Source organism: Aspergillus terreus, genomic scaffold (genome assembly GCF_000149615.1).
Source record: "Aspergillus terreus NIH2624 scaffold_1 genomic scaffold, whole genome shotgun sequence".
NCBI classification, from domain to species: Eukaryota; Fungi; Ascomycota; class Eurotiomycetes; order Eurotiales; family Aspergillaceae; genus Aspergillus; species Aspergillus terreus.
Genome location: NT_165972.1, coordinates 1,215,094 through 1,238,198, shown reverse-complemented (window position 1 = coordinate 1,238,198; position 23,105 = coordinate 1,215,094). Strand labels below are relative to the sequence as shown.

Here is a 23,105-nt window from a genome sequence, read left to right as displayed (position 1 = left end):
CAGCAATGTGCCAAAACAATCCTCCACGATTATGGTCCAGGTATGAGCAGAATGCAATGGAGGTCACAACCAGCCCATGCAATGATCAAACGCCAGAGTCGAGTAGAAAGAGGAAGACCATCCCATCGCGCAATCCCAAATCAAGCATCCGGCCAAATATGCAGCATGCCAGGCATGGCTGGCAGGAAGATACCTCAAGACGCCGGAATCTCAAACGCAATCACAAATCGTATGGGACAATGTGTCCTCATAGTAGGATAATAAATGAACAGGAAAAACTAAACGTTCATCGCTAAACGCATCATGTAATCATCGAGATGGATCAAAAGTCCGTCAGTTAATTCGGAGTCGGCACGCCGGTGGACTGGGAAGCGCCGCGACCACGCATGCCGCCACGACCCCGGCCACTGTAGCCGCGACTGTAGCCTCCACGGCCACGACCATAGCCGCGACCACGTCCGCGGCCGCGGTACCCACGGTAGCCGTCCACACTTCCCTGGCCGAAGGTTTCGATATTCCGCTTCTCTTCCTCGCCACGCCACTCACGGCCGTGCACGCGAGCACCGGTGCCTTCTTCCCGATCGCGAGCCTCGCTCGAGATGTTGTCAAAGAACGACGCGGCCTTGTTGTACGAAGTGACCGACTGCGACTCCGGGTGGGGCTCCGGGGCTTCCAGATCCCCGTCCGGGACGACCGGGGCCTCCTCATGCGCAGGAGATCCAGTGGCAATCGCCTCCTTCACCAAGTCTTGCTTGTTGAACTTGGCATTGGCCGTTTCGAAATCATAGTCCGTGTCGGGCACCTCAATCTTCTTCGACCCCTGGTAATGGCCACGGTTTCCGCCGCGTCCACGAGGCTGGCCACCCCGCGGGTTGCGGTTCTCGTACGGCTTCATATCGGCCATCTGCTTCGTAACGCCCTCCACCGATGCATCGCCCGGCTTCTTCTGCGCGCCAGGCTGAGGCAACTTCGCCATCGCTGCAGCAACTGCGGCAGTAGCGGCGCGAGTGGCCTCGGTGATGGCAGCCTGAGGAGTGCCGGCGGGAATATTAGGCACCGGCGGCTTCGCGGGAGCCGAGATGGGAATCGCCGGCTGCACACGTCCGCTCTTAGGTCCGGTGGGAGGCACCTTGGCAGCGCCCTGGGTCGGACCAGTAGCGGCCTGCAGGGCTTCGGTTACGGGAGGCTTAGATTCCACTGGGGGAGTAGGAGCTTTTTGGGCAGCCGGTGCAGGAGTAGCATCGCGACTGGCGGGTTTACTAGTTGGACGGTCACCAACGGGAAGTTCCGACGTTCCCTTGGGCACATTCACCGGACCAGGTCCCGGACGCTGTTGTCCAGGAGAAGGTTGCTGACCAGGGGGCCCAATGGGCATCTGGGGAGGGAATTGACCGGGACCCTGAGGAAAACCTTGACCGGGAGGAGGAAACCATCCTGGTGGTGGTGGAGCACCATACGGCATGTTGGGGAATCCAGGTCCAGGGGGGAAAGGCGGACCGCCAAAGCGTCCATAGGGAGGATAGAATCCTTGCTGAAATTGCGGCTGTGGAGGATAGCCCGGCGGAGCCTGGCGAGGAGCCTGTGGTTGTTGTGGTTGAGGGTGAGGAGGAAGGCCTTGGCTATTGGGTCCTGGGCGGGACATGCTCTGTTTGGACGGCATGTTAGCAAGACATTCTCTCGACAAGACGATAGAAAAGTCACAATGCAAGAGTCCACGATCAATCAGAAGGAAGGCAACGGAAATATCCACATGGTTTTTGCGCATTCAGAACAGGTCTGTGAGTTTACATCCGAATATATTTCATCATGTGACCTTGCCCGACCGGAGTCGGGGGACTTGATTCTCGAAGAATCCACGGAAATTGAGACAAAACATTGACTTACCCCTAAGATTGCTGGGTCATCAGGTACCTGAGGAGGCTCCGGCGGTGCCGTGTCCTTCTCCTCAGCTACACTGATGTCCTTTACATCACTACCACGGAAGACGATGTACTCGTAGACACTGGCCGAAGGAGGGATCTCCTCGGCAGGGTTTCCTCGACGGCCTTCCGTGCCGAACGAGGCGACATTCTCGAGAGCTATCGTTGAAGCTTCGGGGTTGATTTCATGCAATGTACCCACATAGCTGAAACCGAGTTAGTTACTTGATCCCGACCGCCAGAACGATCACCAGCAAGGTCAGAAGGGTGAACCTACCGAATGTCACTCTTAGAGATCAGGTTGAACCGCTGACTGCCAGGTGTTAACTCCAGCCTAGCCGCACGAACCCTGGTTCAAGACTGACCCTATTAAATGGTTCATATCCATGATGAGGGGAGAAGCGCGTCAATCGCGCGGAGAAAGGGAAAAGAGGGGAACAATGGGAGTGAGAGAGAGAAAAGGGAGAGATGGAGAGGAGAGAGGTAGAGAGAGGAGGGGGTCAAGATGGAATGGTGGTTGATGGGAGGAAGAGGGAGAAGAGGTGATGGGGGAGAGAGAGAGGGGAGGACAGATGGAAGATGAAGAAGGGGGAAGAAGAGAAGAAGAAAAGAGGCGATTGGTTTTTGTGGAAAAGCTGACGGGATACGGCAGGCGACAGGAGCTTCTTGCGCAGCTTTTTTCGTTTAGCTTCTCCAACTCCACTCGTGTCCATTCTGCCTCCGTCGGTTCTTGGGATGAGCATTCGTATTACATGATTGATTCCACCGCTCGACTCTCTCAGCATGTCGCGTTCCTCCCATCAGAACGATTTCTTCCAAACCACGTTCGTCATGACAAGCAACTCTCGGCCTCGGACTTCTCGCTGATCCTTCCCCCGCATCCTCCAGGGCGGCCCTAGACGAACAGAAGCGAAAGGAGACAAAGTCGCAGAACACCAATGGAGATCCTATCCGGCTCCAAAGTAAAATCCTAGCTGTCCAGGCGGATCCAACCACCCCTGGAGCGGTCTTCGTGGCGCAGAGTGCGGGAACCGTGCGGAAGGTCATACTCGAAGTAGGTGCATGGTGTCCATTCTAGTCTATCGCGGGATGCCGTTGCTGGGATCTGTAGCTAAGTCATGCGTCCATGTGGTCTGTAGACAGGAGAAACGGCCGCCGTGTACAAAGGGCCGACAGCCCCCGTCACCAGCATCTGCTTCAGTCCCGACGGCCGCACCTTGTTCGCAGGGTGCTGGGACAAGCTCGTCTGGAGCTGGGATATTGCGTCGCGTGAAGCTAAGCTCAAGTATGAGGGCCACACCGATTTTGTAAGATCAGTCGTCGCGACAAGGCTCCAGGGGAAAGACGTCCTGGTCTCCGGAGGCGCCGATGCACAGATCCTGGTCTTTGATATCGCCAGTGGTCGACGGCTCTCTGTCATGAAAGGTCACGTCAAAGGCATCCAGGATCTTGTCATTGATCCGGTGTCTTTGGATACAGACAGCCAGGAACTGGTTGTAGTCAGCGCAGGCAGCGACCGAGAAATCCGTCGCTTCGATATCTCCAGCGGCAGTAAAGACCTGACCGGAACGGATGCAATCCTCGCTCACGATACCAACGTATATAAGCTGTTCTTCGACCAAGATGGTGATCTGTGGACCGCATCCGCCGACCGGACTACCAAGTGTCTGGTGAGAGAGGAGGGCTGGAAACCAAACATGACCTTGACTCATCCGGATTACGTCCGGGATGTTGTTGTCTACGAGCAGGGTGGCTGGGTGATTACTGCCTGCAGAGATGAGGAGGTTCGTGTTTGGAATCGATCGGTATGTGCTTTCTTGATCAATAGTGCACGGCATGTACTAACCTTGTGGCAGACGGGAGCACTCTACCACACATTCTCCGGTCACTATGAAGAAGTCACGGGGCTCGTTCTCCAGGGAGCCGCAGTGGTCAGCGTTAGTATTGATGGAACCATCCGACGGTGGTCCCTCCATCCCGAAGACCTACGCGTTGCTATTGAACGGGCCAAGAAGACTGCCACAGACACTGAGGAGGAACAGACGAATGCTGGACCCATGTTAACGGAGGAGGAGGAGCGAGAACTGGCGGAATTATTGGAAGAGGATTGATCATACCGAAGGATAACCGAGTTAGGAGTGATATATGCTCACTGTGATGCAAAGTGATACCAAATGACACGTTAATAAGTGAGGTCGTGTCCAACAATATGTTCATCTTGACACGAAGCGTGATATTGCCGATCCCACAAGGGACGTTCTGCGGAGTATTAAAACCATAGCTTCCACGCAGGGCATCTCAAGTGTACAAAATGCCTCTATGCCGAAAAATCATGCCTCCTTTTGTGTCTAGGCATCCCTTGCAGGAATGGTTATCCGAGTACCAAGCACACAGTGTTGGCCGGCCGAGCGCAATGGCGGACGCTACTTTGGGGCTAAATAAAATGGCTAAATGTCGCCTCTCCCCAACCGCGCCCACCTCGTGTCCTCCTACACTCCTATCTACATCACTGCCGCCAGTCAATGCCGCAACCTACTATGCTAGATCTCTATCGGCTGGTTGCGCTGGGCGCAGTGGTGGCTCTGGGATATGCTCTGAGTCGCAGGCAGCACCGCGATCCCCGCGAGCCGCCTGTGGTGGGTAGCGGTATCCCGATCGTCGGCCACCTGCTGGGGCTGCTGTGGTATGGCGTGGGATACTTTAGCCTCATGACGTGAGTGCTTGTGTGTGTCTGTATAATGTCAGAAACTAACTTTGTCAGCGAAAAATACACATATCCGATTTTCTCGTTGGATATGGTGTTCGGTAAAGCTTATCTGGTGACATCGCCCGCCCTGCTCCAGGCCATCCAGCGCAACAAGGCTCTCACCTTCGACCCGTTCCTCACGATGTCGGCGCAGCGCATCGCGGGGATTCGCGGGCTAGGGCTCGAGTTGATGCGTGAGAAGCAGTCGGGAGGCCAGGGACTCAACCAGAAGGTGGTCCATGCGATGCACCCGACACTGACAGGTCGGCCGCTGGATCGCATGAATGAGCGCATGACACAGCTGCTGAGTCCACTTGTTGATGAACTTGCCACACGCAAGACGGTTGACCTCTACTCCTGGTGCTCCCATGTGATAACGTTGGCCAGCACGGAGGCGTCGTACGGGCCTTTAAACCCATACAAAAGTCGAGAGATCGAGGATGCATTCTGGTAGACCCCCGTTATTAATGCATAGAGTCCCGTTCTAATTTCTCCAGGGCCTTTGAGTCAAATCTCAGTCCATTAACGGCGAACTTCCTGCCGTGGCTCACCGCGCGCAAGGCGTGGAAAGGGCGCGAGACTGCTGTCAAGGCAGTTATAAAGTACTATGAACTCGGAGGCCATGAGGAAGGGTCTGAGATGACGTATGTCCGTTATAAAACATTGCGCGAAGGGGGAATGTCGGTCGAGGATACTGCGCGCTCCGAAGTGACCATGGCCATTGGCCTGCTCTCTAACACGGTTCCCGCTAGTTTCTGGGTCCTCTTCGAGCTCTATTCGCGACCTGAACTGCTTGAGGAGGTTCGCCAGGAAGTCGCCCACAACGCGCTTCGTGTAACCGCTGATAAGAAGCATGTTATTGATATTTCGGCCCTTGCGCGATCACTGTCCGCTCCTGGTCTCTGTTTTCCAAGAGGTCCTGCGCACAGGAAGCACAACTTCGCCGACACGCTTTGTACTGAATGATCTCGTCCTCGCTGATAAATACCTTCTCCGAAGCGGAAGTGTGATTAGCATGCCTGGGGCTTCCATGGGTCGGAATCCTGATGCATGGGGAAGCACAGCAGGGGACTTCGAACCTAGGCGGTTCATTAAGACAGACAAAACCCCCCGTCGCACGGGTGGATTCATGACCTTTGGAGTGTCGCCCGTTCTCTGTCCGGGTCGCCATTTCGCCAGCTCGGAGATCTTGGGAATGGCCGCTATGATGGTCCTGCAATACGATCTGACACCTGTTGATGGAGCATGGACACCTCCCCCGGTCAACCCTATGGCAATCACGTCTATTACACGACCGATCAAGGGTGGGTTCGATGTGCGAGTGTCTCCCCGGAAGGAGTATGAGGGTGTGAGATGGGACTGCGAAGCGCAAGAGGGTAATGGGATGTTTAACTTGATGGTTGGTTAGGGCTGATGTCCTTGAGTGACGTTGGCCCGATGATCTATTTATATTTTTGAATATCCCTGTCTTAATGCATCCATGTATATATTGATGAATCTCGGTTCTTCTCTTCTTATGATTTCCGCCTGGCCATTGTATATACCGAGTGCTCGAGATATATATTACCTTGTTTAATGTGACTCCCACCACGCCCCCGATAGAAGAGGAGTAGTGACGTACCGACCCAATAAACGAAGATAACATCTCATCATACACACAGACACTCTAGATTTCTTGTGGGTGCGATCCTATTCTCCCCAGCCAGAAAGGTGTAGAATAGATTATTCAGCATCTACACGTGACCCCCTGATGCATGGATGACGCATGGTGGGCGATGATCTCCCGGATGCGGGCCATTCATTCAACGTATTCCTCCACGATCTCTCCCCTCCTTCTTCCATAGCGGTGGGAACTGTTGTATCCCTGATCTGCCCTGGAAATACTTACACCTATATCTCCCCCTTTTATTCTTCCTAACGAATCCCCGTATTGGCTCGGCTGCAACCGTGGCCATTATTTCTTGGTTATTCTCCCGTATTCTAGCCCCGCAGTCTCCCTCCGGCCGCCGGCTAGTCTCACCATCGTGCTGGAGCAAGCCATACACTAACCACCTCCCGCCAACTGTCGCGTGGTGCTCCCCACGATCTCCCAGAATGGCGACCGCTTCTTCAAATGTCCATACCCACCAACACGAGGGCACCTCGGATCTTGGGCCCAAGCTCGTCAACCGGTTGCGTGAGAGCAGATCGCCATATGTTCGTCGCTGGGCCCTCCCTACATATCTATGGCAGCAAATTGAGCAAGCTGACCGCAGAATAGGTCCGGGCTCACATGAACAACCCGGTAGCATGGCAGCTATGGGACGCAGAGGCCATCAACTTGGCCCGACGGTATAACCGATTGGTGTTTCTCAGCATAGGTTACTCCGCGTGCCATTGGTGTCACGTCATGGAAAAGGAATCCTTCATGTCGCAAGAAGTCGCATCGATCCTCAACGAATCATTCATCCCCATCAAGGTTGACCGAGAAGAACGCCCCGACATTGACGACGTCTACATGAATTATGTCCAGGCCACCACTGGATCGGGCGGTTGGCCGCTGAATGTCTTCCTGACCCCCGACTTGGAACCCGTTTTTGGCGGCACGTATTGGCCTGGCCCCAACGCCACCACAAACCCCGGCCACGAGACAATTGGGTTTGTTGACATCCTTGAAAAGCTACGAGACGTCTGGCAGACTCAGCAACAACGGTGCCGCGAGAGTGCGAAGGACATCACAAAACAACTGAGGGAGTTTGCAGAGGAGGGGACGCACTCGTACCAAGGCGACCGAGCAGCTGACGAAGACTTGGATATCGAGCTCTTGGAAGAGGCGTACCAGCATTTTGTTTCGCGATACGACACCGCCCACGGGGGCTTCTCCAAGGCCCCCAAATTCCCCACGCCTGCTAACTTGAGCTTTCTTCTCCGCCTCGGCGTCTACCCTAGTGCTGTGGTGGATGTTGTGGGAAAGGAAGAGTGTGAGAACGCAACCGCTATGGCGGTGAACACGCTCATCAATATGGCCCGGGGAGGAATCCATGACCACATCGGCCATGGCTTCGCGCGGTACAGCGTGACCGCGGACTGGGGCCTGCCTCATTTTGAAAAGATGCTCTATGATCAAGCCCAACTGCTCGACGTCTATATTGATGCATTCAAGATTACACACAACCCTGAGCTGCTGGGTGCGGTATATGACCTGGTCACCTACTTGACAACCGCTCCTCTCCAATCATCGACCGGTGCTTTCCATTCTTCCGAAGATGCCGACAGCCTACCCATGCCGAACGACACAGAGAAGCGCGAAGGCGCATTCTATGTTTGGACCTTGAAGGAGTTGACTCAAGTGCTCGGAAGCCGCGATGCTGGAGTATGTGCCCGTCATTGGGGAGTTCTTCCGGATGGCAATATCTCCCCTGCAAACGATCCCCACGACGAATTTATGAACCAGAATGTCCTCTCCATCAAAGTGACACCAAGTAAACTAGCTCGGGAGTTCGGGTTGGGCGAAGACGAGGTGGTGAGAATTCTGCGGTCGGCCAAACAAAAGTTACGCGAGTATCGGGAAAAGAACCGTGTGCGGCCCGACTTGGATGACAAGATTATCGTGGCCTGGAACGGTCTGGCCATTGGCGCGCTGGCCAAAGCCAGTGCTCTGTTCGATCAGATCGATAGCTCCATGGCGTCGAAGTGCCGTGAAGCCGCCGCGAGAGCGGTCAGCTTCATCAAAGAGACACTGTTCGAGAAATCTACGGGCCAGCTGTGGCGTATCTACCGGGACGGCAGCAGAGGTGATACTCCCGGATTTGCTGATGACTACGCATATTTGACGAGCGGGTTGCTTGAGATGTATGAGGCCACCTTTGACGACAGCTACCTGCAGTTTGCCGAGCAGTTGCAGAGTACGTATATCCTTGCGATTTAGCTGGGCAGAACTGACAATGGGACAGAGTACTTGAACGAGAAGTTCCTCGCATACGTGGGGTCGACTCCTGCGGGTTATTATAGTACGCCTTCTACGATGACTCCGGGCATGCCGGGTCCTCTTTTGCGACTCAAGACCGGAACGGAGTCGGCCACGCCCTCCATCAACGGGGTGATTGCGCGCAATCTGTTGCGGTTGGCCAACCTCCTTGAAGACGAGACGTATCGCACCCTCTGTCGTCAGACGTGTCACTCCTTCGCTGTCGAGGTCCTGCAGCACCCGTTCCTCTTTGTCGGTCTTCTGGACGCAATCGCCGGCTTGGAGGCGGGTACGCGTACCATCACGGGGGTCCTTTGCACTTCGGCTATTACACATAGCACTCCGGAGTCAGCCAGCGAAGGTGGCAAAGTGGACGAACCGGAGTGTGCGCGAAATTTGATCATCCAAAAGATCCGAGCAGAGGCGAAGTCGGCGACCCCCACTTCGACGGTCACGACGGCGCTCGTGGACATCCGATCCTCCCATGTGGGTGACTTTGTCGGCAATTCGTCATTCTGGCTTCGGAGGCGGAATCCGCTGTTGAAGGATCTCAAGCCGTCGGAACCGGCGAAGAACTATCTCCTGATCTGTGAGGCCGGTAGTTGCAAGATGGTGGACATATAGCCATGTACAGATTGAACCTTTTCGTTCATGTGGGCGGTGTTTTGTTGGTCGGCGCGTTTGTGATGGGATGGTGCATCTGACCAGGTGTCTGGCTTTGCTACTTAGGTTGGACTAGACAAATTGGCTGGAGAATCGGAATGCCTTAATTGTCTTGATGTAACTACGGAGTCGGTGCTTATGAGATGTTGATGGGCCCAGTGGTGCCTGAGGCGTCTTCTGGTAGGGTTTCACCATCACATGAAGAAGACGAAGCAGACAAGACAGGACAACAGTGAACGGAGTACGCCGACGAGGGAGCGAATTGTTTCTGACCCGTCAGAATGAGAGGTAGATAGTTCTGGAAGGAAGACAGGCTCCATGCATCTCCATGGAAATGGGTGAAACTGTCATGTCAAGGGATGGGAGGCCGATCGATCCCGATCCCCATGCACACCCCTGTCGGAAATGATTCTAAGACGGTCCTTTGATTAAGTACCGGTTGGCGCCCAGCGGATCGGAGAATTAGTTAACTAATGGATAGATGGGAGCGGGGTGCTGACAGGGAGGATTTCCCCAGTGTCTGGTCACTTCCAGAGTACATACAATACAGAATCTGCTGCGCGATGACTTCACGGCTTGTTTTGATTGTCAGTGGTGTTTTGGGTGTTTTGTTTCAGGTGTGTCCGGATGGTTTGATCCAGCGGTGGGAGTACCGAGGATCGGTCGGCTTTGGGTCGACCATGTACTTGTACAGAGTATGCTATAGTTAGTTAGTATGTAGGTACGTAGTGAGCTGTGGGGATTCGGATCGAGACTCGAAAGATCACATAGAATTGTTTTGTCTTGTCATTATCATTATTATCGGTCAAGACATACGGTGTACTCTTTCAGAGACAGATGATGTTTCCATGGGTCTGGACTGGTTGTCAAGAGAAGATCGGATCTGGAACTGGGCGGAGGACAGGGACAAATCCTTTGGCGAGAATCGCTCTGCTCCAGTGGATGGACAGAGAACTGCGGAAATGGGTCCAGTTCTGAATCACAGAGGGGGAGAAAAAGAAAAAAGATGAAACATTAGCGGGCGCCAACGGACTCGCAACAGTCCTGCCGAGTTGCCAAGTTTTGGTGGTTAATCATGGACAATCCCCCCCTGGATGTGGCCCGTTCTCCCCTCTGCGGTGGCAACCCGCCCACTAAGACGCTAGTGTCGCAGCCGGATTTTCTCAGCACCCTGGCCGACCGGATGATTGGGCGTGGAAGAGGGCCGCGTGAAAGAGATTGATTATTGGAGGATGTGGTGGAAATTGTTGTCTTGTGTTGTTTGATTGATGATGCGAGATGAAGTACTAAGTCCTTAGTAGTTCTTTTGTTCTTTCATTTGGCTCCTTCAGTCTCTGTATTGATTATATTGATTATACATATGATGTTATGCGGCGTATGAGTCAATTCTTTACTCTTTCTTTTTGCTTCGTCTGCTTTATGCCTTCTCGCGTCATCACACACGTCGACAAAGCGATGCAATGGATCGGAAACGTGGGCCGTCCGCCACCACGTTGTCGCTGCGACAACACCCAGGCAACCGTGGTACGCCTGTTTGGATATGGCTGGCTGATAGAGTCCTCCGTATGAGGATATAATGATGATATAATGAACTTATAATAAAAAGTAATAATCAGAAGAATAGGAATATAACATGAATAGCTACCTAACTAACTAGTACTCCGTCCTGGAATTGTGATGACCGTTCACCTCGACAGATGGAGTCCGATCGACGGGGGTTTTGGTCCAATGGCGGCTGGTGCCTGAAACGGGTGGACCGGAAGAGGTTAGGCGGATCCAGCGTGTTATTTACCTCCTCCGCTATACTTCCCGACTGCTCTCCATCCTTCACCAACCGTCGAGGACCACTTGCGCCCTCAATTCCTCCCAGGGGCAGAATGGATCTTCCTCCCGGTCCAGAACCTCCAATCCAACACCCTCTCCCATGGCTGGAGGATGCCTGGAGAGGGCGCCTCCACGCTCTGGAATGTAGCACCACCCACTTTCCTGCCGTTGTTCGTCTCTGACTAGTGGCCGCTTCTCCCGTGGACTATGCTGGATGATCTCCGGCATGTCCCTACCAATGGATCATGGATGTTCAGGGGGGCACAAAAAGTCCCCAGTTCCATGGTTCTCTCTCTCTTGCGCTCGTCCCTGGAGAATGTTTGGGTTGAAAAGGACCGTCTACCTGTTGTCTTTGAGCTGTGGTCGTATATGATGCCGAGTTGCCGCCCCATCTGAACTGTCTCGCTCGTGAATTGATTACCTGCTTGGTCGACTCCGGCTGGCTGAACCCCCGGCTCACAACAGTAATTTACGTTTAATTATTGTCCAGATCGCACGGCCCCACTAACTGGGGGGAAGACACGCCTGCTCGTTCCCCTTTCTGTGATTTAAACTATATTATCACTTCCACTCCCGCATCTCTCACCCTTCATTCTGTCTCTGTCTCTCTCTCTCTCCTTCACCCTCTCTCTCTCTCTCACACATCCCGCCTGAGGCGCATCTTTTTTGTCACTCCCTTCAAAAAAAGTGCTTCTCTTCAGGCTGTCACTCCTTTTGTTGATCCTCCTCCCTTCTTTCGACAAGAACTCTCGTACATATCGTTCTGTCCCCTCGGTCGGACAACTTCCCGGCGAAGTCATTTCTGTCGCGATCGAACGCAGTTGACCTGTGACTCCACACTCCCTCAAAATCTAGCATCATGCGGTCTTCCATTCTGTTGGGTGTTCTCGGCGCGGCCGGTGCCCTGGGGTCCCCCCTTGACAAGCGCGCCTATGTCACCGACTGGACCGTCGTCACTGTGACCACCACCATCACCGGTGCTCCCCCGGCCCAGACCTATGCTCCCGTCCAGGCCGTTCAGATCTCCCAGTCCGTTCCCAGCAGCTCGTCCCAGGAGCCTGTCGTCGCCCCGACGACCTCGGTCCCGGCCGCGGTCCCTGAGACTACCCAGGCACCTGCGCCGCCCGCCACCACCGCTCCGGCTGCGACGTCCACGAAGGGTGGCATCATCGAAATCGATCGAGTCTCTGTTCTCCCGCTCCTCGTCGACCTCCACCAGCTCCAGCGCCCCTGCGGCCACTCCCACCGACTACCAGTCTGCCATTCTGTACAACCACAACGTCCACCGCAGCAACCACTCCGCCAGCTCCCTCGCCTGGTCTGCCGACCTTGAGTCCAGCGCGCACACCCTCGCCTCCCGCTGCGTCTACCAGCACGACACGTAAGGATCCTGCTGTATGCTCCGTGGCCTCTGAAACACTAACATTCTGTAGGAGCATTGCTGGCGGTGGCTATGGTCAGAACATCGGATACGGTGTGTCTGCGGACGAGATCGGCGTCATGATTACCAACCTCATGTACAACAACGAGATGGGCTACTACAGCGACCTCTATGGCGAGGCCACCCCCGACATGACCAACTTCGACCTGTGGGGTCACTTCAGTCAGATCGTGTGGAAGGGCACCACCCACGTCGGTTGCGCCACGGTGACCTGCCCCAGCCTCGGCAACGTCGACTCGAGTTCCGCAGTGCCCTTTACTGTCTGCAACTACAGCCCTGCTGGTAAGTCTCAATGTGCTGAATGATGACGATTCCGGCTTGCTAACCACTCATGCGTAGGTAACTACGACGGGGAGTATTCCAGCAATGTCCTCGCCCCGCTGGGACATGCTATGTATGTTGCCTAAGTGTCTCGACCGGATTCACCTCGCCGGCGGTAGGAGATGGTCCGACATGTTCCACGACCGTGGACTGGTTCCCAGACAGCCATTGGCCATGTGAAGAGGGTTGTTGTGGTGGGCTTGGATGTCAATGTCGCGTCGTTCATTTTGGCCATGGAGGTGATGTGATGATGCCTTGAGCAAATCCCGTGGGATATGTGGGACGATGTTTTGCTATCAAGCCGGTGCAAGCGGTGACACTGATCGAAATCGAGAGACTTTGTCTGACACTTGTCAATTCTTTTGCACCTTTTATCTTGTTGGACTTTTTGATATTATTGTGGTTGGACGGAGATGCATTGTGTTGTTGGTCCTGTGTTGCGTGTGCCAAGCCCCTTGCATGGACGGTTCGGCAGGCAAGCAGATCTGCAGCCCGGGGTGTTCTCCACTGCCGTTTCTCACTACAACGGCGGGCAGCAACACAATGCGATCTCTGGTTTTACTTCTCTGTGGATATTCTTCTCTCTTCTTCTTGTCCCATTCCTTGCACCATGTCTTGGTACACCAATGACAGCAACGAATCATTGGATTCTTTGTCTTGTTTTTGCTTTGGTTCTTTTGGTTCTGCATTTGGTTGATCAAGTCTGATATGGGCGTCATGCATAGAGTCTGGTCTGGGATGGTCGGGAATGAAATGGATGAACATCAGCGAAATGACAAGACATTTCACGAACACACGGACCAACCTTGCCCAGTGCATGCGTACAGAGTAGATCAGACTTACACCACTTGCCTTAGGATCATGGTAATTGTACAGTACGGAGTAGTAGTACTCTACAATAGACTGGGGAACTCGAATGATGGATATAGTAGGCGGTCAACCCAGCTGGCCCGATGCAGACCTATGCAACACGGCCCCACGTTGACTACCACTACGTACCACCAACCGACACCACCATCCATGGTCTTCACCAGCTCCCCTTCGTCCGAAGCGTCACTGGCTTGAACGCCGATGCTGGCCCTCGGTGGTTCTCTTGACTAAGCTTTTCTCCCCATCTGATTTGCCCCTACCGTAGTAGTCGATTGTCATTCCCACGACGTCAACCTGCCAAACGATCCTCGCCATATCTGCCTACCTTATGCTATTACAAAGTATTTAGCCGCCCAACTACAGCGCTTTCGAGATCTCCGATATCTGGAACGTCAAGCGCATTGTTTCGCGACGGACAATACCTTATTTTCGTCTTATCTGATCTTATTTCTCCTCCCGGGGTTGCCGCTCGACAAGCTCTGGGATTATCTTCCCCGCATCCGTCCAGTTGTTGGCGAAAGAACCTGTTCAGAACGCTGATTCAAAGACACCGCACCGATCTTATTGTACTGGGATTTCAGACAGACCTGCAGACTTCTGCTGCAAGCACACCTCCCCCAAGAATATAATATCTGCAGCCCCTGCAGTCCTCATCGCCTGAGACGACCCCATCTCTTGGCGATTCCGTTCGACAAGCTTCCATCCGTTCCCCCGATACCTAGGTACCCCTCGATCCTACCTAAGAGCCTACGGAGTATAGTCCCGGACCGCCAACGCCAGTGGGAGAGATCCACTGCAGCTAGCACCAGCTACTGTAAGCGTCCCTTCCTCCGTTCCTCAGCGCTATGATTCTTCCCTTTGTCCCGAGCCCCCCGTCTCATACTCCACCCCGGGCTGTCGTCCAGCTTCCCGACAGCGCGGGGCGGCATCATATCTTTGCCCTGTCATAGACTTCTTATATGAATCCTCTTCTCCCGATCCTTCCTTCGCCTTTCTACCTTGTCTGGCTTTTGCTTTTTCCCATCTTCACACTACCTTATCTCATCATCACCTGTCCTCCAACGTCCCGTGAGTGGATTGGTCATGCGATAGTCCTCCATGCCCTCATACTGCTTGCAAGATTGTCACTACTTCTACCGCACCGCCCTTCGTCTCCTGTCCATCCCGACCTTTCTTGCCTGTCGCTTCGCTTAGAATACCTCGATCGTCTCACCCATACGGCTGGCTAACACCATGTCCTATTCATCCATGGCAGTCCGTCATTTTACGGCGCCCAAGCCACTGGGGACCACCATGTCGTCGCCTCGATCCCAGCCGTCCATGGAGACAAAGATCCAACCGACCTCCAAGGAGGGCACATATCAACCGACAGTCTCCCCCGACACGGCTCCCAAGAAACCCGGATCGACCTTTTCGAACCAGGACACCCTGCCAAAGCTTCCTATCCCGGACCTTGCAAGTACATGCAAGAAATATCTGGAGGCTTTGTCCGCCTTGCAGACCCCGAGGGAGCAGGAAGAAACCAGGGCCGCCGTGCAGGACTTTCTGAAATCCGACGGTCCCATTCTCCAAGAGAAGCTGAAGAACTATGCCTCGTCAAAGACCAGCTACATTGAGCAGTTCTGTACGTTCCTCACAAGGAGATCTTTCCTACTTATCTGTGCACGCGACTGACAGGGCGCCAGGGTATGATTCGTATCTAAACTATGATAGCCGTAAGATATCTGCACCGCCCGAGAATAGTACCCCCATATACTGACCATCTGGTTAGCGGTCGTCCTCAACCTCAACCCGTTCTTCTTGCTGGAGGATGACCCGACCCCCGCAAGAAACCACCAAGTGACAAGAGCTGCCTCGCTGGTCGTCTCGGCTCTGTCCTTCGTGCGTGCTGTTCGACGTGAGGAGCTCCCTCCAGATACCGTTCGCGGCACCCCGCTGTGCATGTACCAATACTCCCGACTGTTCGGCACTGCCCGTGTCCCCACTGAAAACGGATGTGTGATCAGTCAGGATCCTCACGCAAAGCACATTGTCGTCCTGTGCCGAGGCCAGTTCTACTGGTTTGATGTGCTGGACGAGAACAATGACTTGATCATGACTGAGAAGGATATTGCCGTGAACCTTCAAGTGATCGTCAACGATGCAGAGCAGACTCCTATCCAGGATGCTGCCAAGGGGTGCCCTCGGTGTTCTCAGCACCGAGAACCGCAAAGTATGGTCGGGACTGCGCGATATCCTGACCAAGGACGAGGGATCCAACAACGCCGAATGCTTGAACATCGTCGATACGGCTCTATTCGTTCTCTGCCTCGATTATACCCGAGCCCCGCAACACGTCTCAGCTTTGCGCCCAATATGCTTTGCGGTACCAGCGAGGTGGTCAAGGGAGTCCAAGTCGGCACATGTACCAATCGGTGGTACGACAAGTTGCAGATTATCGTATGCCAGAACGGAAGTGCCGGGATCAATTTCGAACACACCGGCGTGGACGGACACACGGTGCTGCGGTTTGCCAGCGACGTCTATACAGACACCATTCTTCGCTTTGCCAGAACCATCAACGGCCAAGGTCCCAGTCTGTGGGCGAGCACCAGCCCCGATCCCTCGAAACGGGACCCCCGCAGTTTCGGTAACGTGAGTACGACTCCCAGGAAGCTCGAGTGGGATATGGTGCCGGAAGTGAGCATCGCGTTGCGGTTTGCCGAGTCCCATCTTTCCGACCTTCTGCAGCAACACGAGTTCCATACCTTGGAGTTTTCAGGATATGGAAAGAACTTCATCACTTCCATGGGATTCTCGCCCGACGCATTCGTGCAGATGGCTTTCCAGGCGGCCTACTACGGCTTATATGGACGGATTGAAAATACCTACGAGCCAGCCATGACCAAATTCTTCCTGCACGGCCGGACCGAGGCCGTCCGTACCGTCACCAATGAATGCGTTAATTTCGTGAAGACGTTCTGGGGCGAGGTTCCACCACAGGACAAAGTGAACGCCCTGCGGAAGGCCACCGAGAAGCACACGGCTATCACCAAGGAGTGTTCGAAGGGCCAGGGCCAGGACCGCCATCTCTACGCATTGTACTGCCTGTGGCAGCGGTCCTTCGACGAGGGCGATGTCTCTGCGGGTAACAGCGTGGAAGGCAGCTCCAACGGGTACTCCAGTCCCACCGAGGGCTCCGGGGTGGCGTCGCCCAAGTTTTCCGCTTCCTTGTCGGAAGATGGACTGTCCACCAGCAGCTACGGTCTGCGCGCGGTGCGGCCGGCGCCTCCGACGCCGGCGTTGTTCAGCGACCCCGGCTGGGACAAGATCAACAACACGGTGTTGTCGACCTCCAACTGCGGAAACCCCTGTCTGCGGCACTTTGGGTTCGGCCCAACCTCGGCGGATGGGTTTGGCATCGGGTATATCATCAAGGACGAGTCGATCTCGATTTGCGCCTCGTCCAAACACCGACAGACCGCGCGATTGATGCAAACGCTGGAATCCTACCTGTTTGAAATCCGGAAGCTGCTCCGGGCGACCAGCGGCAAGACCACGAGCCCGCGGACCAGTCGGGCGCGGGAGATGGAAATGATGACCGAGCGGTTCCAGGGGGAGCACCGTCGGGGCCGGATCGTCCGGGGCGATGGTCAGATCGCTCGGGGTGCCGAGACGCCCACGACGGACAGTGGGGAATTGGAGGATGACGGCATGGGCGGATGTAAGTTTATTGCGCGATCCGGGTGGTCTCCTTACGTGTAGTGACGGGTGCTAATGCATGATATAGATGGGTTCTTCGATGCCGGAATGCTGCTCCATGCGCTGAAGGGGTTGAATGCAGAGCGGGAGCGGGGCGGTGACAAGCCCGAGCGACGACGGTTCGTCGGGAAGAAGTTGCGACTGAACGAATACTGATGGTTTGAATGATTGGTTGAATTGTGTATATGCGGTGGGATCTACGATGCATGGATTTGTATATGACTAGCAATTGAGATTTGGATATTGCAGAGTTGCATGGGTTCTATAGAATGTAGAATGATAGAGAGGGTAGCTTATATAGATTGATGACCTGGTCCATTGGGGTATGTTCTAGCTCTAACACCATCGTAAGATCGGTGCATAGGATCATACCACCATCCCATCTCCTTGGACGAGTCTCGGTATCACCGGAAATGACACATCTGAACGGTACGAATGCATTTTCGTCTAACTGCAGGAAATGCATGCATGGCTCGCGTGGACGAGAGCGCGAGCACCCCAGATGCGAGTCTATGCAGTGGTGACTTGTCAGTATATGCATACCACCAATAAGTAGTTACTAGAGGCTGAACAAAGATATGAATAATAATCCATCGCATAACACTCCAGAGTTACACCAGTCATCAACGATGAGATCATTGTACTCAATCCTGCGGACATCCCGCCGTCCGCGTAGTTTGAGGTCCTTCTGACTCAGCACCGCCGTAACGGGCGTCGGTCAGGTGCCTACCACGTGACCAGCCCGTTCTCTCCCTTTCGCCGCGCAGCTGGCCGGAGCTTCAGCTGCCGTGGCCTCGAGTCTTTCAGTATTTCCGATTCTTCTCTGGATGGCAGGAATTGATCGTCGATTCCGCATTACTGAACTCTCGGTAAGTGCACATCTTCTCTTCTCTTCCACACTACGTACTTCTCTGCTCTGTTCCGACACCGGAAGGCGTGCTGGGATCTGCTCAAGACCGGCAAAATTACCGCCGTCTGGCCCATTTTTCGGGGGTATCTGATCGATGCCTTACGCCCGTCTCAGGCGCCAATCACCATTCGCATCCATCCACCGTCACATACCGTTCGCTCCCTTTCTGTTTTTTTCCCTTGCAACCTCTTTCACGGTGATCTGCTGGTCTCCTTCCCCTTCGCTCAATCAGGCCATTCGTGCTCTGGCCTGGTTCCACTCAGCGACCCGCCGCTGCGTTTCCACCTATTGGCCTGGTCCCCCTGCCTGCATCGGTCTCCCTTAGTGTCCCCATCCTCCCATCCTCCCTCTGCTCCTCTGGCGAACGAGCGTCTCCGTTGCTGAGCATCTGCTGCTGGGTGGTCCTGCAACACGGCAAATCGTCTGTCTTTGAAAAGACTGGAGGAGGGGCGTCGTGCTGGTTGCTTGCTTGCTTGCTGTCGGGGCGACTATCAGTCTCATGAGCATCATCTCCATTCACCATCACTACCACAATCGTCACTATCGTTCCTCCTCTATCGGCTTGTTCTCTATCTCCTGCCTATCATCGCGCTCCCTTCCGGGATCCCGTGCCTCGTTGCTTGAATCCGTCGTGCTTTCGCGCCCGTTGCAATCCCTTCCTCCAACCAATTCCTGTGCTACACTCCCAAGCTCGGATTCGCTAGCATCGAACCACACGCCGTCGATACCCACACCCCTTTTGCTTCTTGCAACACTTACATACTGGCCATTTTTACCGTTTTCCTTTACACCCTATCATCTTCCCCGGCCGACACAAACAGCTATCTTCGAACATCCGCTCTAATCACCGCCTCATAGACCTCGTCAACCTCACCCTCCGTCTATACGCGCCCTTCCCCGACCGCTGGGAATCCCTCGTTCGCCGTCGATCAGCGGTCGCTTCTTCCGACGACGGCGCCTACATCCTGATTCGATCTGTCTTCATTCCGTTCTTCCCGTCGTGTTTGAGATGATGGCGGCAGCGCTTGATCAACCCATGCTTGAATCTGTCTCGGGCCCGCCGGCGCCTGATGGAGCTTCCATCACTCCGCCGCAGAGCGCCAACGGCAAGAAAGAGGTCCCCGATGGGGTTCCCTCGGAGCTGTCGGATCTGGAGCTGGATCCCAATGCTGCGACCGCTCCGGAGGTCCCTTCGGTAGAGATGGAGGAGGAGAAGGAAATCGAGCCGGACCATTATTATGGCGGTGGTAAGATTCCGGTGTTCAAGCCGGTGAGTGATGCCTTGCGAGGTGACAGCCGGGTTCCTGACCGCTGACCTGGATGCGATCATAGACCATGGATCAGTTTCGGGACTTCCAGTATTTCATCAACAAGGTCGAAAAGTACGGCATGAAGTCCGGAATCATCAAAGTGATTCCTCCAAAGGAGTGGTGAGTTCTTCTAGTCACCCAGTACACGGGTCGCATGCTGATCACATCGAACTCGGCGCAGGTCCGATTCCCTCCCGCCCCTCGATGAAGCGTACAAGAAGAGTTTGGTGAGAACGCAATCAGGCAGGGAGTTCCACGGATCACACGGAACCCTATACCCAGGCGAACTCGAGAGGACAACGATCCTACAACCTCCCCGCAGTGAAAGCGCTCTGTGAGGAAAAGCAGTCACCAGCCCCCGGCCCGACGAGGCGAGCGACGTCGTAACCAGGAGAGAGTCACTCGCACCCCCGCCGCTCCGCGTCCTCAGAACACTCGCTCTGACTCCCAGAAACGTGGACCCGGACGCCCTCCCAAGCGATCCAACCAGGTGAAGGTGAAGGAGGAGCCACCCGCCGAAGAGAGTCTGGACAAGGTCAAACTGGAAGGACCGCCCACTCCCGTGTCGCCCGAATCGAACCCCGTGGAGGCCAAGACCGAAGAGCTCAGCGACGGCGAGTCGCTTCCCGCTCCGAAGCCGAAGGGTCGGCAGCCCAAGTCTGTGTCGGCGCGCCGGAAGAATAACAAGGGCGACATGGCCGACACCATCGATGAGGAGGCCTTCAAGGACTTTGACTATCGGATCCATGACCACGAAGAATATACACAGGAACGATGCGAGGAGCTCGAAACGGCCTATTGGAAGTCTTTGATGTTCAACAACCCTATGTACGGTGCCGATATGCCAGGCTCGCTTTTTGATGACAACACCACCTCGTGGAACGTGGCCAAACTGCCCAATCTACTGGACGTCTTGGGACAGAAAGTCCCGGGCGTGAACACAGCCTATCTGTATTTGGGCATGTGGAAGGCCACCTTTGCCTGGCACTTGGAAGACGTGGATCTTTACAGCATCAACTATATCCATTTCGGTGCGCCGAAACAGTGGTACAGTATCTCGCAGGAAGATGCCCCACGCTTTGAACAGGCCATGAAGAGCATCTGGACCAGCGATGCCAAGAACTGCGATCAGTTCCTGCGTCACAAGACCTACCTGGTCTCTCCGAGCCTCCTCAAGTCTCAATACGGCATCACCGTCAACAGGCTGGTGCACTACGAGGGCGAGTTTGTCATCACATACCCTTATGGATACCACTCCGGGTACAACATTGGGTACAATTGTGCCGAGTCGGTCAATTTTGCGACTGAGAAGTGGCTAGAGTATGGCCGCGTGGCGAAGAAATGTCACTGCGAGGCGGATAGCGTTTGGATCGACGTCGATGAGATTGAACGCAAGCTGCGAGGAGAATCGACGCCCGAGTACTACGGCGAATATGAGAGCGACCTCGACGAAATGGAGGGCGCCTCGGACCTTCTGACGCCGCCGCGCAGCGTTCCCGAAAAGTCCACCCGTGGCCGCAAACGAAAACATGACGGCGACACGACCAGGGCCAAGCGCATGCGGGTCATGGACGTTCCGCGCAAGATCCCCTGCGTCCTGTGTCCCAACAACCTCGATTACGAGGATCTTCTCCCCACTGAGGATGGAAAGCATCATGCCCATCGCCGATGCGCCTTGTATACGGAAGAAACGAGTATCCTGCGCGATGAATCGGGCAAGGAAGTGGTGTGCGATGTGGACAAGATCCCCAAGGCCCGCATGGGGTTGAAGTGTCTTTTCTGCCGGGAGGTGCGCGGGGCCTGCTTCCAGTGCAACTTTGGCAAATGCACCCGATCATACCATGCGACGTGCGCCCTGCTGGCTGGAGTGCAGGTGGAGCATGGGCAGGTGGCTGTGATTGCAGACGATGGCAACCAGTACTCGGTGCCGAGTGTGGATCTCAAGTGCAAATACCATCGCCAGAAGAAGCCGACCTGGATGACGAGCACGGAGTCGCCCGACCAGGACCGCAAGCTGATTGAGACTGCGCGCCGGCTGGTGATGGGCGATCTGGTGCAGTTCCAGGCCGACCGGGAGATCAATGGCGCGGTGGTGTTGGACAATCGGCCGGCGGAACGGACGATGCTGGTGAAGGTGCTGCCTCGGGGGTAAGTTCTGTCCCATCTATACGTTGACGTGTTTGGAATTTTCCAAATTGGGAAATGGGTTTGATGCTGACGAGATGCTGTTCAGGGACGTAATTGAGTTACCATACCGGTGGATGCTGGTGGTGCGACGGAGCAATTTCTCACCGCTGGCGCCAGGCACCAAGCCCCTGCCCGCCCACCTGGCCCGCAAGCCCGACGCCCGGAAAGAAGTGGAATCGACGGTGCCGGTGGCAGGGAATCCATTTGGTGACGAGGGATCTCCATACCAGTGGGCCGAGTTCGAGACGGTGGACAACGCTATCCAAGCCCCACCGCCATCGGCGCCCGTCGACCTGCACAAGAGCGAGCAGATCTGGCACTACCTGGGCCAGTCATCGACCGAGTGTAGGGCTCAGTATACGCACAACCCTAGCGTCCGCGTCCACAATCCACGCGCGAATTTCCTGGACAGCGTCAAGTCGCTTGGCGCGGTGATGGCCCGACTCCCCTCGTCCACCTACCCCCACCACCTCCAACACCGCCATCGGCCTTTGTATGGTCCTGCGGCTGGTGCTGCCCCTCCTCGCCATTATTATCTGTCGCCTGCCGCCGCCGCCGTCACCGCCCGAGGTGGCTCTGCTGCTAATGTTACTGCTACTGCTGCTGCTGCTGCTTCCCGCCCGTCCCTGCTGCAGCGCCCTCCTCTTGCCCCTCCTTCTCGTGCTTCGTCTTCTGCTGCTGCTGCTGCTGCCGCCGCCTCCGCCGCCGCCGCTCCCTCTGCTGTTGCTTCTGCGATGCCGTCAGCCTACCGAACCCTACCATCACAATCTGCCCGCCATGCTCCTTATCCTCAATTTGCCAAGTCGCTTCATTCGTCCGCCCACCTCCCGTCTCAACAGCAGCACTCATCCCAGCAGCAGCAGACCGCCCCCGCCAACCATCACCACCACCACCTCCCCGCGAATACCTTTGCCAACGTCCGCGAACTCATTGCCCGTCGTCGACTGGCTCAAATCACCGACCATGCCAATGTTTTTGCTGGCTATACCATCGTTGGTCCGGAGTTGGTGGTCGAAACGCTCCTGGGACCCATGGGTTCCGTTCCCCCGCCCAATGGGTTGGAAAAGTTGGAACTAGCCATGGCTCAACAACGGGTCCAGCCGCGAGCTCCCGACGGAACCGTCCTCCCGCTGCAGCCCCTCAACATGCGGTCCGAGGAGGTCACTCGTCTCCTTCAGATGCTGCGCTTCTCCTGGTCAGCCATCGAGATCGGTTGGATGTGCTTCA

The 23,105-nt window shown here is 55.2% G+C and overlaps 7 protein-coding genes across 7 annotated transcripts; 6 read left to right on the top strand and 1 right to left on the bottom strand.

The window, feature by feature from the left end:
• Positions 1–337: 337 nt before the first annotated feature.
• ATEG_00437 (putative G2/M phase checkpoint control protein Sum2) lies at positions 338–2,307 on the bottom strand (the record flags this gene model as incomplete). The annotated part of the gene is made up of 4 exons (XM_001210523.1): positions 338–1,645; positions 1,885–2,125; positions 2,197–2,232; positions 2,285–2,307. 4 exons carry the CDS (start codon positions 2,305–2,307, stop codon positions 338–340), a joined length of 1,608 nt encoding a protein of 535 aa, XP_001210523.1.
• Positions 2,308–2,702: 395 nt separating this feature from the next.
• On the top strand, positions 2,703–4,030 carry ATEG_00436 (WD40 repeat domain-containing protein; the record flags this gene model as incomplete). Its single annotated transcript, XM_001210522.1, has 4 exons — positions 2,703–2,743; positions 2,883–2,973; positions 3,059–3,724; positions 3,776–4,030. The coding sequence occupies 4 exons, from the start codon at positions 2,703–2,705 to the stop codon at positions 4,028–4,030; spliced, it is 1,053 nt and encodes a 350-aa protein (XP_001210522.1).
• A 426-nt stretch (positions 4,031–4,456) lies between these two features.
• Positions 4,457–6,073, top strand: ATEG_00435 (cytochrome P450; the record flags this gene model as incomplete). Its single annotated transcript, XM_001210521.1, has 4 exons — positions 4,457–4,632; positions 4,681–5,064; positions 5,163–5,520; positions 5,582–6,073. The coding sequence occupies 4 exons, from the start codon at positions 4,457–4,459 to the stop codon at positions 6,071–6,073; spliced, it is 1,410 nt and encodes a 469-aa protein (XP_001210521.1).
• Positions 6,074–6,759: 686 nt separating this feature from the next.
• ATEG_00434 (thioredoxin domain-containing protein) lies at positions 6,760–9,235 on the top strand (the record flags this gene model as incomplete). Its single annotated transcript, XM_001210520.1, has 3 exons — positions 6,760–6,861; positions 6,926–8,549; positions 8,598–9,235. The coding sequence occupies 3 exons, from the start codon at positions 6,760–6,762 to the stop codon at positions 9,233–9,235; spliced, it is 2,364 nt and encodes a 787-aa protein (XP_001210520.1).
• Positions 9,236–11,957: 2,722 nt separating this feature from the next.
• On the top strand, positions 11,958–12,946 carry ATEG_00433 (CAP domain-containing protein; the record flags this gene model as incomplete). Its single annotated transcript, XM_001210519.1, has 4 exons — positions 11,958–12,127; positions 12,210–12,479; positions 12,532–12,821; positions 12,879–12,946. 4 exons carry the CDS (start codon positions 11,958–11,960, stop codon positions 12,944–12,946), a joined length of 798 nt encoding a protein of 265 aa, XP_001210519.1.
• Positions 12,947–15,023: 2,077 nt separating this feature from the next.
• ATEG_00432 (choline/carnitine O-acyltransferase) lies at positions 15,024–17,627 on the top strand (the record flags this gene model as incomplete). Its single annotated transcript, XM_001210518.1, has 3 exons — positions 15,024–15,354; positions 15,502–17,433; positions 17,500–17,627. 3 exons carry the CDS (start codon positions 15,024–15,026, stop codon positions 17,625–17,627), a joined length of 2,391 nt encoding a protein of 796 aa, XP_001210518.1.
• Positions 17,628–19,393: 1,766 nt separating this feature from the next.
• Positions 19,394–21,843, top strand: ATEG_00431 (putative jumonji family transcription factor; the record flags this gene model as incomplete). The annotated part of the gene is made up of 4 exons (XM_001210517.1): positions 19,394–19,651; positions 19,714–19,811; positions 19,873–19,918; positions 20,143–21,843. The coding sequence occupies 4 exons, from the start codon at positions 19,394–19,396 to the stop codon at positions 21,841–21,843; spliced, it is 2,103 nt and encodes a 700-aa protein (XP_001210517.1).
• Positions 21,844–23,105: the final 1,262 nt, after the last annotated feature.